Source organism: Akebia trifoliata, chromosome 1 (assembly GCF_017979445.1).
Source record: "Akebia trifoliata isolate Shusen 1 chromosome 1, ASM1797944v1, whole genome shotgun sequence".
In the NCBI taxonomy this organism is placed as follows: domain Eukaryota; kingdom Viridiplantae; phylum Streptophyta; class Magnoliopsida; order Ranunculales; family Lardizabalaceae; genus Akebia; species Akebia trifoliata.
In genome coordinates, this window is record NC_141375.1 from 34,216,437 (window position 1) to 34,231,934 (window position 15,498).

General features: G+C 33.4%; 1 protein-coding gene across 1 annotated transcript; it reads right to left on the reverse strand.

Annotated features, from left to right (window-relative positions):
- Positions 1-267: 267 nt before the first annotated feature.
- Positions 268-2,567, reverse strand: LOC147412017 (FCS-Like Zinc finger 8-like). Its single transcript, XM_086455125.1, has 3 exons — positions 2,409-2,567; positions 653-1,715; positions 268-561 (listed from the first exon to the last, which is right to left on the reverse strand). The coding sequence occupies exons 2-3, from the start codon at positions 1,663-1,665 to the stop codon at positions 408-410; spliced, it is 1,167 nt and encodes a 388-aa protein (XP_086311251.1). The 5' UTR covers positions 1,666-1,715; positions 2,409-2,567; the 3' UTR covers positions 268-407.
- Between the last annotated feature and the right edge of the window lie 12,931 nt (positions 2,568-15,498).

A 15,498-nucleotide genomic window follows, 5' to 3' on the forward strand; every position in this document is an offset into this window, starting at 1 on the left:
ATCAGGACAAAAAAAATATATCTAAAAACATTTTATGTTCAAAGAACAAAATTTATAAGTTCAGATAATTACATTAACTTCTTCCCACGAAAAACAGAAAAAAAAAAAAAAGGGAAAGCATGGAGCCACAAACATAGGCTACTACACTTTCTGATCAGAACTAAATAAGATCCATGTTCAAATTACTGCGAAAATTAAAAAGCCGATTACCACCCATTGCCCAACTCTACCATGAAAGCTGTAAAAACATCGGAAAACGAGACAATGTACATGACAATCATCTATGGCTGCTAACAGATTCACATAAACAGCTCTTCATAAACAGACGATCAAGGTCGTTTACCTCTATAGAGATTTCATCAATCATGGACTAATGGGTTGAGTTGGGGGAAGCAACTGCAATACCTTTATGTGAATACAACCATACCCGGAAGGAAGAAATTCTCACAGCTGGTCGATTTGGGAGAATTATTGGAGGAATTATTCTTGGGTTTCTCCATTTCCTCCTCAATTAAAATCTCCTCAGCACGGCAACTCGAGCTGCAAAATGCTTTCTCACCTCTGCAAGAATTAAAACGAAACCAAAGATTCTCAAAATCCAAATAAACCTCCCTATTTATTAAGCAGTAATGCAAGAGATTCATGAGCAAACCTGTACATATAGATATCCTTTCCCTCTAATTTCTTCTTGCAAAAGTAACAATTGCTCAAAAAATCATCGGATGGGTACGGAACGGAAACATCAGAACAATTGACCGATTGGAATGATCTGATCCTCTGTTCTTCCTTCTTACGACAATCTGCCAACTCATTTTCATAACACTCCAAAACACAATCACCAAAAATGTGAATTGTTCTAGGGTTTGGACCATGACAGGTTACACAAGTATAATACTCAGAAAGCTCAATCTCACTTGGAGAGAGAGGCCCCATTAATCCATGGTTAGAGTTTGGGAGCGAACTCGATCTAATATCCAAAAAATAGTCTATATTCAGATCTCCATCAATTAATGGAGAATCCGATTTAGTTTCCTTATCCGACCAAAAATCCTCGGAAATCGAACTGGGATTACAATATGCTAAGCCGGTTAGGGGTGGCAAAGAATTGGAAGAATGTGACCAACAAGATTGGATTTTTCCAAATGGGTTGGGTTCTAATTGGGTTTCTTCAGCTCTAAATGCAATATCAGAGCTACCCAAGTTAAGAGGGGAAGTATTGATTGAAGCATTCGGGTAGCTTCGGGAAGAAGGGATGTTGTTCCTCAACTGAGACCCAAATAATATATTCTTACTATCCGATAATCCGAAAATTTTCCCAGATTTGTTTGACTCATCGTTCAGGGAATCTACGATTCCAAGGCCTACTTTGCTGCAATCCCAAGTCTTTCGAGGCCCATCAGAGCATGATTTTGGAGACCTAAATGGGTTGCCTAAAGTTTTAAAAATACTATAATCTAGTGGAGAAGTAGGGCTCTTAGTTGATTCAGAATCTGATACAGACTTGATATTAAACCCTACAAACAAACCAGGAACTCTAAAAAAAGTACAGCTTTTGTGTTTCTGCTCAAAATCATTAGGTTGAAAACATGACTTTGAAGCAGAATCACGCATTAGATGATCCTTATATTGATCTTTCTGGTGAGATCGGCTCCTCTTCCTCAGCATTATCTCTCAAAACTCAACTCCCCTTGAAATTAAAAACCAGAAACCCTCTTCTGCATTAAAATCAACAAATTATAAGTTACAAACATTTATTTCAGAAAATAGAAGACGATAAGGGGCTTCCATGATTCAAGATCATTGACAAAGTATGTCATGTGAGATCAAATTGATTCAGCATCAAAAGATACCCAGTTGAAAAAACTCCATGGATGCATAAAAAAATACTGGATCAAAGATCAAAACAGAGAACCCATATGGAAAAAACCCTCCATAAATGCTGATAAAATCTCTTAAAATTTCAGATTAAATAAAACCGGTTCAACCAGAGAATTAGCAAATACAATAAATGCACTCACCTGATTTCTAGATAAAATTCAAAAACCCAGTTGTGAAAGAGGTCAGAAAAATCAAATAAGAATCAATAAAAACAAAAACTTAATTAAATCTGTTTTCAAGAATCAAATTCAAAAACCCATTTCCAAGCATGCATTAACAGAGTCTTGAAGAATCTCTAAAAATGGAAGGAAAAAAAAAAAAGCAGATTAATAAGCAACATTAGTGAAGAATAAATGGCAGATAGAAGTGATGAACAAAATCTATTAAAAATAAATAAAATTTTGAATGAAATTTAGAAACCCATATCAAGATGAAAACAACCCTCCAAAAAATACATCAAATGGGTCTGAAAATCATCACTGATATAAGAAACACTTGCAGAGAGAATCATTGAGAAAATGGAAACCCACCTGGTTTTAACCGCAGTAAACTTCACCGATCGATGAGGTTGAGGAGAACCAAATACAGCAAAAATGTGTGATGCTCAGAGATGAAACTTGTGCTGTACTCTCTCTCTCTCACTTGTTTTTTTTCTTCGCTCTCATGCATCAAAATCAGCGAAACAGTGAGGCTTCTGGCATACCTCTCTCTCGTACTTGTACGAAATGACTTGAGATAATATACTCTAAGGAGCTAGATAGCTACACAACTCCTACCACCCCACGAGAATCACCCTTCACATTGGCCCATCGAGTCAATCAGGTTTAGTATTTTTTATATAAAATAATTAATTTTTAATGATATAAATATTAATATGTTATATAAAATAAGATTCTATAACTGTGAATTTATGGATCTACCTTACATTAATAAACATAACTATTTAAATATAATTTATTAATAAATTAATTTAAATGATTTGTCTAGTAAAAAATCGAATGATTAGGATGAGTCAACTTGATATCAATGTAGATGAGGGGAATAAAAATATTAAGTTTTAAAATCATATGTTGTGTTATTTTAAATTTTGGTATTGTAATTTTTGATTGATAAGCGATTAATGTCCATAAATCGTGAGTTTGATATTCAATACGAGCATTAATTCCTCTGGAACCACTTGTGAGGATTCACCCTTACTTACCAATTGTGTGTGATGTTTGGGTGTTGCACGTGCCCTAAGACAAGACCGCGGCCTATGGATTGAACAAAGTCTAGATACTCCGATTTGTTATCTATCAGGATACTTGATTATCAAAAAAAAAAAATGGTGTTGAATCCATGCTCTTGTTCACAAATAATTTCAAGTTGATTTAGATTATTTCAAAAAATAAGAGTTAAATTCCAGTTTAATAGTCATAAATTATATTTAAGATGTAATACATGTTGTGCTATTATGGTGGGAGTTGTATGATTATCTAATTTCATGAAGTACAGGATCCACATTTTGTAAAAAACAAATATACGTACTTCTTTTATTTTATAGAGGTTAAAAAAGTAAAAGAAAGTATTTTTATGCCCTTTTCGGAAGAGTCAGCAGAACAAGACAAAATCTGTCAGACCGGTTTCAAATAAAACTGTGAACTGCTACTGCAATTAACCCTGGTTAGCATGTTGAGTTAATAAAATTGTTGATCACTCGTCCGTAAGTTCTCAAAAACACGCGAGCTTGAAAACGTTGATGTGGGCTTTAGAAGGACCTCGAGGTGAGAAATTACATGAATACCCGTGCTTTATTAATATGACTTTTAGCCATTTTATTATATTATTTTCATAATTGATTTCAAAAAAATTTGCATGTTTATTTTTAAGATAGAACTTACCATAAAAATACTCAAATCCATTTATTAGAAAGTCAACGACGGTTTGTTGGGCAGGTAAAATGCAAAGAATTTCCAAAATTTAAAGAATATGACATCAAACTTCCGATACCAATACCAGTTCAAATTAACGTTATTTTGACATTCGAATTTTTCGATAGTTTTATCTGAATTTGTACTAACAGCCAAAAAAACTGTTACGTTTTAGATGCATTTCTTTAAAGTTTTTTTTTGTCGTTGACTATCATAAATAATTCTTATACAGACAATTTGCGTCTGACAACGTTTACTTTTTTTTCAACAACTGTGATTCGTTGACTCGTGAAAAAAAAAATACAACATCCTACGTACAAAACGTAAAGTTCAATGTTTCATTAAGTTGGTATATGTTGACTCGTGAAAAACTACTTATGAAAAGGTGCAAAACTCTACCAGTTATTATGCGACGTTCGATGGTTTAGATTTATTTGACGGGTACTTGACATATTCTCGAGATACATATTTTACTATTGTCGATTCATATTTTAATGGTTGAGATTTTCTATTTTTCACGAGTCAACCATTTCATCATTCAATTCTATCATAATCATGTCCTCCATTATGAGATGCATTCAAGATATTTTTTTTGTTACTTTAATTATATTCTACTTTTATCTTGATTTATTAAACTCTGCCAGCTATGTATTTTTGTTATAGTAATTGTTAGTGAGGGTTATGTAAATATTTTATAGGAAAGCATATTTTCTCTCCAATCAAAAATCTTTTTTACCTCATCAAATTTTACTAGTCCCTATCTTTTATATATTAATATTACCCTTATTGATCTTTATCATACATTCCAATATTAATTTTTTTTAAATATTTAATTTTCATGTTTTTATAAAGAAAAACTCTAACCTAACTATGGCTTTTTAGGTGCATTACATGAAAGAAAGAAAAAAATCAGCTATAGTCGATTATTCCACATCGAGTAATTAACTATGATCAATGTTCCCTTCATATGATGCATTTAAAAGCCTTAATCAAGCATTATGACCTTTGGTTATGCTAGTTAAGCTAATGAGTCATGTTGAAGTGACTTCAAGTTGGAATCTCATATCGCACTTATTGATGTGAAAGTGAATAGGAATCATAAATGTTTTTTTCACCTGTATTTCGAAGAAAAGCATTTATGGTTTTCATACACTTTCATGTCGAGAAATGTGATATGTAGGCCTGTCAACGGATAGATATCTGATCGGATAGTGCTGTATTCAAATTCGAATCCGAAATTTTTTAGTGATATCCGAATTCGAATTCGAATCTAATCGAATACCACTAATGAATATTCGAATTCGTATCCGAATAAATTATTGGATATCCAATATTATCCGATTCGAATATGAAATTTACTATCCGAATTTTTTTTCGAAATTATTTACTATTCAAACATTATCCGAAATTATCTGAAATTTATCGAAAAAAAGAAACCCTAACTTGACGAGAGAGAGATTCCGATTCGACTTATCCATGGACGTCGATGCCCAAGGTGAGCCGCTGAGAGAGATTCCAACGGTGACCTCGAGGGGTTGAGATCGTGGAAGACGATGAGATCTGTAAAAAGCTTTTGAGAGAGAGAGACAGAGAGACTCCGACTCCAATTCAGCCTGTCAATGGAAGCCGATGCCAAAGGTGAGCCGTTGAGAGAGATTCTGACGATGACAAGTGTTTTCAGCTGAAAACGATGACAAGTGTTTTCAGCTGAAGATGATGAGGGTTGAACCGTTGGAGATGATGAGGGCTATCGATGTCTCATTAAGGGTTGAGCACGATGAGGGTCGTCAACGAGGGTTGAAGACGACACGAGGGCTGTCGTAACCAAATCAGGCCAGCCATAGGGTTGTTGATGAGGGTTGAAGACGATCAGCATGAGGGCTGAGGGAAAAGGGCTGAGGGCTGAGTTCTGTTCGACTTCAACAGAACTGAAGTTTTAATGTTTTATACTTATAAATAATAATAAAATAAATTATTATTTTCGAATTAGATATTATCGAATTTGAATTCACCTATATCCGAATTCGTATCTGAAACGCTATCGGATATTGAAAACTATCCGAATCCAAATTCGATATCCAAAAATTTCGGATAATATCTGATTTTTCAAATTCGAATTTGAATTTGGATTTCTACTATCCATTGACAGGCCTTAAAAGTATTAGCTTAGAATAATGCTAAAGTCACCTCAGGTTGGACCCTCATATCACAGGGTGCAACCTGAGGTCACTTTAGCGTTATTCTAAGCTAATACTTTTAATAATCTTATTGAAATGAATTAAGGTTATTATGGTCAATTCATCATAGGAAGTCTAAGTAAATCAGTTACAGAGACTCAAATGCTGTTCTGTTTAAATCGCCGAGTTTCTTAACCAAGGTTACAATGGGCAAACCACTAACCGACAATTTTAACTATTATTTAACGGTCGAACATAGCTCTTCACCCACTCTTTCCACAGTACGCCACATATAACGGTAGCTAACTCCGTCAATTAACCGCTAACTTTATTAGACGCGAGGTACCTTTCAAATGCCACGTCATCCTTCCCAACCTCACCTGAGTTAACTCAACCACGAATTACTTAACCCAAGATATCATTCTTCTCTTTTATTTCTCTCGAATGCAGTTCTTTTGTCGTTTTCGGTGACTCAGCTTTTATGATTTCATGTGTCAGAAAGATGGACACCTGTTAACATCCTGTCGAGCATCTCTGTTTCAATCTGACGGTTCAGAATAAAGATTCCTGACTGTTTCTGATCATTCAAGGATTGATCTTTCTCGTTGGATGCGTAAGTAACGTCCTTTGTGTGGGACCCACCGCACGTGTAAAATTCGTACGTGGCGAACTCATCGAGTCTTTGAAAGAATAAACTTGAATTTTTAAAATATATATATATATATATATTTTATTCTTTTGTTTTAAAATGTATTTTTTTATTATTATTTGGTTGTATGAAAAAGATGAAGGTGTTTCTCATCACTGAGACAAAGAGTTAAATGACGTAATTTTATGAATTTTTAAAATAACTTTCGCTTTTCTAAAAAAAGAAATTGTAATTATTAAACCATACCTCCGGGGCCCGGGCCATGCCTCACAAGTAACGAAAATTCTAACTTAGTACAATTAATTTTAAGATAGATTTACTGGGCACACCCATGGGCTGTATTTTTATTCAAGCGAATCTTGTTTTCTACAGTTTTTCACTCAACAGACCTTGACATGGGACCCACATCATTCTTTAAAATTAAATACCCAAATTACCACCACTTCTTTCTATCAAATACTAAACATATCCTCTCTCTCTCTCTCTCTCATCCCAACATTCATTCTCTCCAAAAATCTGCATTGGGTTGACATGATCACATTGACAATCCAACGCGACAATCCTCAAAATTTCTTGATAAATTTCTTTAAAATATGAATATTTGATTTATAGAAATGAGGGTACTTTAAGTATTTAATTTTTGGTAAACGTTGAAGTTACATTGAAATTTACATTGTTTCACACGTTTCTGATGTGGATGCTTGTACGAAATCATGGATGCTTTTGACTCTTATCTCAATGAAAAGAATCGATGATTCCCGTACACGCCTCCATGTAAGCCATGTGTGAAACGATGTAAATTTCAATATTACTTTAGCACGATTTTTAATTTTTAATTTTTTTTTGTAAATAATGTGGACTCCACTTCATATAACAAACTTGATAAAGTAAGACTCCCTTGAAGTTGTCAGAACTATGGAGGGTTTTTGAAAGAAAAATGCAATATTAGGGCTATAGGGTAAAATATCTCTATTCAACTCGAATTTTATGAGGGATTTCTATGGTGCAATCACATTGGACACTTAACGAGTGATTGAGATAAAATAAAAATATTTTCAAGAATAATGATTTTCGTACTAGAAAGTCTTCACTCAATCAATACATGGCTGATGTGGCATGTACACATAAAAGATGTGCAGTTTTGTATCCCGAGGGAAAAGAATTATAATTTCATATTGTGCCACATCAGCCGAGTGAAGACTTTCTAGTTAGAAAACCAACACAAAGCCCTCGAATGGGTTTCTTAGTTCCCAACCATTGAATTGAAATTAGAATATTTTCTTTTTTTTTTCCAATGAACCTAGACAGAACAACAAAATATCAAGAAACACAACTTGTGGCCCACTGATGGTGGGATCTAGGTAACAAAAAGGTACTTGATTGGTGATCTTTTGACCATTGGATTTATTATTTTTATATCATAGGTTTATTAAAAGTATCACTTTAACAAATCATTTCTAGTCAAATCTTCTGTCATTGAGAGTGAGCTCACATATGTTATTATTTTAGATCTTTCTCTCATTCTTTTAAAATATTTAACTAGAATAGTTCCTCTAATTAGGACTATAATCAACTCTCTCTTAACATATCGATCACAACCAATTAGTAAATCTAGTTACAAATACTCAACATGGTTGATAATTTAGAGCCGTTGATTAAGAGCAAAGTTCACCATCAATTGGATATATCAAGCCCATAATAAAAGTAATTCTGATCAAAACTACAAATCACTAACGCCATGTGGGCTCACTCAAAGGTGGGCTTGGGAGGCCCATTAAAATGTTCCATGTGACCATGGGACATGATAACATTGCTTTTTTTTTTTTTTTTTAACTTTTCCTCATTATTTTTCAAATCGGTGGGCCCAAAGGACCAAGATGCAACACTTTTTAAACTCATTTTTATATTATTAGGTATATTGAAAAATATATTAAACGACAGAAAGTCTGATAAAATATTTAAAATAATCTTTGTAATACATTAGTGGGCCTTTTTTATTTAAAAAAAAATATTAGAAATATAATTTCAGCGGCCGAAGATATGTTTTTAATATGAAAATAGATATATTTTTCGTCAGTAATTTTCTATTAATAATATTTACAGTTGATAATGAATATTATTATAAACTAATGTAATTATAATATAAAAAATTTAAATATTAATCTATGTTTATGTATGCATAGGTGTCATGCTTATACTATATGGTATCTTTGAAGATCTAATATTCCTTATTAGAGAAATCTAAAGGTGACTCAACACCAAAACCAAAATACCATTAAAGGTGGGTACGAAATACAAATACGATTGCACATGGAAAATGGTTAGGAAAATAACTTTTTCTTGAAAAATGCGAATTTTAGGTGTGTAGTTGCACATTTTACCTAAAAAACGAATTCTCATGAAAAGTAATTTTTCCATGAGAGAAAATGTTTTCCTACACCACTCCTAAGGAAAATGATTTTTCAACAACCTAATGTTATTTTGGCACCACTACCCCCACTCCTAGAGCTAGAACCATCTCTAGTATTTTCCTAGGTGCATTAAATTCATTTTCTCAAGGAATTCAAACTCCCATGACTATATTTTCAAGGGGTTCATATTCTCTTAAAAACAAATTTCCTGCAATCATAGAAACCCTCCCAATTTTCATAATTATTATTATTATGAGTTGTGATAATCTGACTTACCCATGTGACATATTCAATCGACACTCTTGAAGGCTTGGGAATCGTATATCTGCTCTTCTCGGGATATAAAATAGTACTTTTTATATGGGGAGTTGTAATTCTGTATTCCGAGAAGAGCAGATCTACGATTTCTAAACCTATCATGTCAGGGTGTCAAAAGAGTATGCCATGTGGATAAGTCAAATTATCACGATTTTATTATTATTATTTTAACTTGATCATAGACTTACATTTTTCTTTACTTGGTTACGTATTCTCCCTTACTCACAATGAAGGTGTCCTTTGGGTGAAAACACATTGGAAGACATCCTTTACACCAAAATCTAAATAGGCACCTTTTGGAGTCACTAAGCACCCGTTCAGGTCTGAGAACCCATTAGGCGCCTCATAAGCTAATTTGACATCCTTAGGGCCAGTTTGGAGCCTACCAAAATTTGGACGTATCCTCTCTCTTATTTGTTGTAAAAAATTATTTTTATATTTCTCATATAGCTAAATAGTCATTATGGACTCTCACGGAGAGACTTTTGGAATGAAGTGAGAAGAGTCCCTTATCTATAGGTTTTAAAATCCCTAAAAAAAGATTTAGAAAGCAATGTGAGATTTTACAAAATATTGTAAAAAAAAATAAAGTAAAAACCAATTTTTTCATAAAGCAAACTTCAAATCAAGTGAAAAAACAAGAACCAATAGGATTTTCCAATCCACATCACTTAACAAAAAAAACATAACAAGCTTAAAGTAATTTTCAAAAATGCCATTTAAAATAATTTAATCTATTTTTTTAAATAAATATAAAATATATATATTTTTAACCTTACATTCCAAGATTTCAGTTGAATCAGGGGTGCATTACTAAGAAAGTTATCAATCTTCTAACTCTTTAGAGATGAATTCAACATCATCCATCACATGTAATGTTCCGTTTATCTCACTATACTATAAAATAGAATTTTAGGTGTGGAAATTACAATTTAATCTCACATCTATTTACTTTTCAGGTGCAGAGATGAGACTTAAAAAAATAAAATGAAAGAAACAAGTAACCCATTTGGTAAATAAATTCTTGGAAGACCGGTCAATAATATGCCAGTTAGTATGTATGAGCACGACTCTAAATTATAACCCCAAGGGGTTGGCCTAGTGGCAAGCCGATCCTTGATAAACTCCTCGGGAAGGGTAGGTCAAGGTTTTGAACCCAACGAAGGTCCGGTTCACACCTGACTCAACCAATTGCATGTAGGACTTTTTGAAGGGGTGGTGGGATTAGTCTCATCAGAAGGGTGAGGATAACCATGATATGCACACACACACACACACAAATTACTATATAGCCTCTATCTGCTTAAAAAGAAAAATTATTTTTTGATCCGTATTTAATATTTTTTTAATCAAAAAATTATTTTTTAAATAATAAACAAGATCCTAAAACTATCTGGCCACTTATCTTTATCCAAATATATCCACGTCTCTCAGATTTTGTGTATATTTCAGATACCTCTATGTTTTAAGACTAATTATACATCAATTGACTTTTGTCCCTTGTTTTTTTTCTTATAGATTAATGAAAATGACTTCAATGTATAATCTTCAATCAATCTTCACCTCACCTTATTCCCTATTACAAAAAGGCCTTAATTATTCTTTATAAAATTCTATCATATTTACTTCAAGAATCCTATTTTGTTTCATGAGATTTGAAGGTTGATATAGAATCTTAAGATTGACGGGACGATAAAATAAAATTATAGGACAAAGCAGAGAATATATATATATATATATATATATATATAATATATATATATATATATATATATATATTTTTTGTCTTTTTTTAATTAAAATAGATAGAAATATAAGGTTGAAGAATAGAGTAAAACTTTTTTACAAATTTGTTATTATAATGGACTCAAAATATTTGACGTATTAACTATTTAAAATTATATTTGTTTAATTTTTTTAGTATTATTGGATGTGTTGGATACATCACATTTCCAATAAATTTGCACCCAAAAAAAACTCAAGAATATATTATAAAAATAAGTTCAAAAGATAAAAAAGAATATTTCAAGTGTTGGACTAAAAATATTTATGTAAGCAATAATATATATTTTTTAAATTACCATTATCCTTTATTATTGTTATTTATAGTCATAATTAATTTTGCAAAATAAATTTTAGAATTACAAGAATTCTAGATGAGTTAGACTAGAATTTTTATTTTTATTTTTATTTTTTTGGAATTTAAATTATACTTGGTCATTATTTACAGTAATAAATAAAGTTATAAGAATTGTGGATGTATTCTACTAGAAAATAATAATTGTAAAATTATTTGAAATTTGAATTTAATAAAACCATGTGGGATGATGGACGAAAAATTCATACAAAATACATATGGAAGAGAGAAAAGAAATTTACAAATAAATAATTTATCAAATTTGGAGTAAAAAATATTTTGAATAGTTGATCGAGTAATTTATGTCTGAATGAAATTTTCTAGCACTTGACTCGAATAACATATTATTTTACAAATTTTAAAATAATTTGTAATTTCTAGCCGTTGATTTTGGTCTTCTTCGTCTTCGTTAAAATAATTTGTAAGATGCACCAACATTCAGAGTGGGTTTACGGTGGGGGCAATGGGGGCACTCACTTCCCTCACAATAATTTTTAAAAATTAAACAGATGCACTAATAACAACGACGGAAAATAAAATCCACCACTATTATCCACGAACTTGGGATTAGCTAAATCATACCAATAGGCAATCGTGCTTCTTCTTTTTTTTTTTTGGAATAAAATTGTTGATTATTGCTTGACTAGCGGATTAAACACCACTTTTTTGACAAACCCCCCTTTTTGGCAATATTTCTGAATTTGACAAATTTTATGACTACAATATCGATATTGTACCTCTTAACACCATTATCAGGTAAAATACCCCATTACGCCATTATAACAGTACCTTTCGAACATACAATAAATCCACCCAAATCCCAGAAACCATCAAAGTAGAACTTAGTGAGATATCAATCCTTTTCATAGATAAAAACAAGAAAAGGATTTAAGGTTTACATGTATAGTAGAAGACAACATTCATGATAGTGTCCAAAACAAGCACAAAGGAGTACATAGAGACCAACATAGGACCTTCCCACAAACTCATCCCCTTACACAACCTAAACTCAAACAAGAACTCAACTAGTCTCAATCCAACACTACTCAACAAAGCCATCACTAAAGCTGTTTGTCTCCTTCCCTCTATAAGACCCTTTGCCTTCACCAATGATCCAAACCCATAACACTCACCCTCCAATACAGCCACCACCTTTGCTAAATTCCCCACAACCATAATATGTGCAAACCCAACACAAAAGGGTACCCCTACAAATCCCAAAACTATCCAAAAAACTAACACACCAGAAGATATCCCACAAGTAAACAAGATCTTAGGCACTATTGCTAAGCTCACTATCAAAACTCCAAAAAGACTAAGTAAAACCAAAAACTCCCAAAAAATTGTGTGGAGAAGCTTTACCCAAGCAAACCCACTTCTCATAAACAACCTCCTCCCACTGAGGCTGATCCCATTGTAACTATCTGACACTGATTGAATAGTTGCAGCTCTTCCAAGGAGAGAGAAAGTAATGGATGAGGGTAAGCAAATGATGATGTGAACAAGGGTTTCAGAGAGAAGTTTTAGTATGGGTTGAATACCATTTTGTCCAAAAAAATAGATTGTGAGGGTAGCAAGTGTAGAGGAGGGTATTTTAGGAAAATGGTGAATGAGGAAATGAGAGAAAAAGAGAGAGAGTGGAAGAGGGGAGAAGAGGAAGATGGAGATGGAGTGGAAGTGAGTTGAATAGAGAAGTAATATTCTGAGGGATTCTCCAAAGATTTGGGATGCATTCATCAAGTGGACTGATTCAAAGACATGGTTTGTTCTTCTTGGCATAGTGTGTGCAGAAGAGAGTGAGAGTGAGAGAGAGAGAGAGATGACTTGGAAGGTTGAAAGAATGCGTGTCTTGTGTATGTGTGTGGTATGTATTAATTAGATTTTTGGTTGCTTGGTTGCTAATATTTAATGATTGGAGAGGTTGGTGATGTAGTTTATTTAACTATTAGTTAAACTAAAAGTTATTATATTCTAAAATATCAATGATTAATAGAAGGAAAAAAGTTCAAGTATGGTTAAGAGGCATTATTTTGTTAGGTCACGAGGTATTGAATTTAAAATTATTCCGTGGGTCCCACTACAGTAGATCCTACAATAAATGGGGTTATCAAGTTGTGTGGGTCAATGATACACATTAGATTTGATTTGATTTGCTTAAATCAACTACTTATATTGCAAGATCAGTAGTATTAGAAACCATATGACAATTTAAGTAACTAACATTAAAATTGCCATTGATTCTCACATTATTGCTGACATGGATGCATATACGGAACCATAGATGTTTTTCATCTAGATACAAGTGAAAAGCATCTCTGACTATATGTGCACCTCCACATCATCAGCAATGTGAGAATCCATGTCAATTTTAATGTTACTCCAGCACGACTCATTTAAGTTTTACCTTGAAGGAGTACTGGCTGTTTCCTCTTTTTTAACAAGTATGAGAGATGGTGTGTGTGTGTGGAGAACCTGAAATGATGGTCGGATGGGGGGCATTAAGGCTGTAAGTAAAGGATCCATCATTTCCTTGAAATGAGAGATCTAATTACTTTAGAGATAGAGAATAAAGTAAAAAATAATGTGAACTCACAGTGTCAACTAAGAGAGACATCTCCAATTGAGAAAATAATGTGAGCTTACAGTGTAAACTACATGAGGAATAAACATGCATATGCAGTGAGGGGTCCTCAGTGAGCCCAATTCAAGTTTAAGACTGAAGTCAGTTGCACGGCACCACCTGACTCGATGACTTATTTTATAATGTATTATTCAAGAAATTGCAGCCAGTCCCGTAAATAGGCCAGAATACTTACGGCGTGTTAGGCTAGATCATTGGTTTAAAAAAAAAAAAAAAAGGCCCAGCACATTCATTAGATGAGCTGGGCATGGATTTGAGTCCCAATCAGGACCAGGTTTTGTAAGGCCCAGCCTTGTCCATTGACAACCCTAACACTCCCACTTAGGACTTGGGAGGTATTGAGTCAATCAAATTGATTGAATGATCCAACCGTCCAATTTATGGACTAACCATTTGAGGGCCACATGACACAAATAGAGAGAACCAGTTTTTGTTTCAGATCCAACAAAGAGAGACTTCGACTTCACATTCCTGTGACTTGCATTTGTTACCTCTACTATCCACCATTCAATGGTCCTACCTAAGAAAATAAGCAGTCCAAGATATCAACCCAACAGAAGGATCCTCACTAAGGTTATGACTAAGTGGTTTAACACGTGGAATCTCAAGGCTGCACATGGGACGCCTGAATCTCAAGGCCTGAGTCTAGGGTCATCGATGATCGGATCATAACCAAAACCCATACCAATCATAACTTAATATATTGATCAAAGATTTCGTATCCAATAACCCCTCCCCACTCCCCCCATCCAACAAGGGTCCGATTCAATCAATGTCTTATTGGATCACTTCTAGATCATTCCATAGGGACCCATCCAATGTTATAATATTGGATTTGAACCCGATCTAACTCTCATAAGATCAGTTCCAAATCTTCCCCAATCCAACCCAAATCGGATACATTGACAGCGCTACCTCACTCTTAGCCCAAGTTTACGGATGCTAATGGGCTTGAATCATTCGATGGACTTTTAGGACCAGCCAGCAATAACAGATCTATACTTAGAAAGCACACGTGGGAAAACCAATAGGTTGGGCAAAGTTTTACAGTTTTCTAAGCAAATGCGGTTCTTTATTTTAAATATACAAACAATCAAGCTTAAGGACAAGGTTTAAATTCTCATTTTTCAATCGGAGACATTTTAAAACACTTAGAAATCATTACAGAAACATTTAATAATTTAGAATCAATGTTTCATTCCTGTCTCGTCCAAATTCAAAATGTTCCGCCGAAATATTCGTTACTTTGAACCATATGCTTACAGTAGGCCCAAATCCAGGTCACCGTTTGTTGCAATGGGTGATGAATCCATGTCTAAATGATTACCCCACCATTGATTTGGTCAACAAGAGTCATGAAAAGCAAGAAACTGAATG

Bases quoted from the DNA above. Each gene is read 5' to 3' on its own strand.
- LOC147412017 (XM_086455125.1), bottom strand. From the start codon at position 1,665: ATGCTGAGGAAGAGGAGCCGATCTCACCAGAAAGATCAATATAAGGAT. The intron at 562-652 runs GTTTGCTCATGA...TAATTCTTGCAG, and splicing joins AAGGATATCTATATGTACAG to AGGTGAGAAAGCATTTTGCA.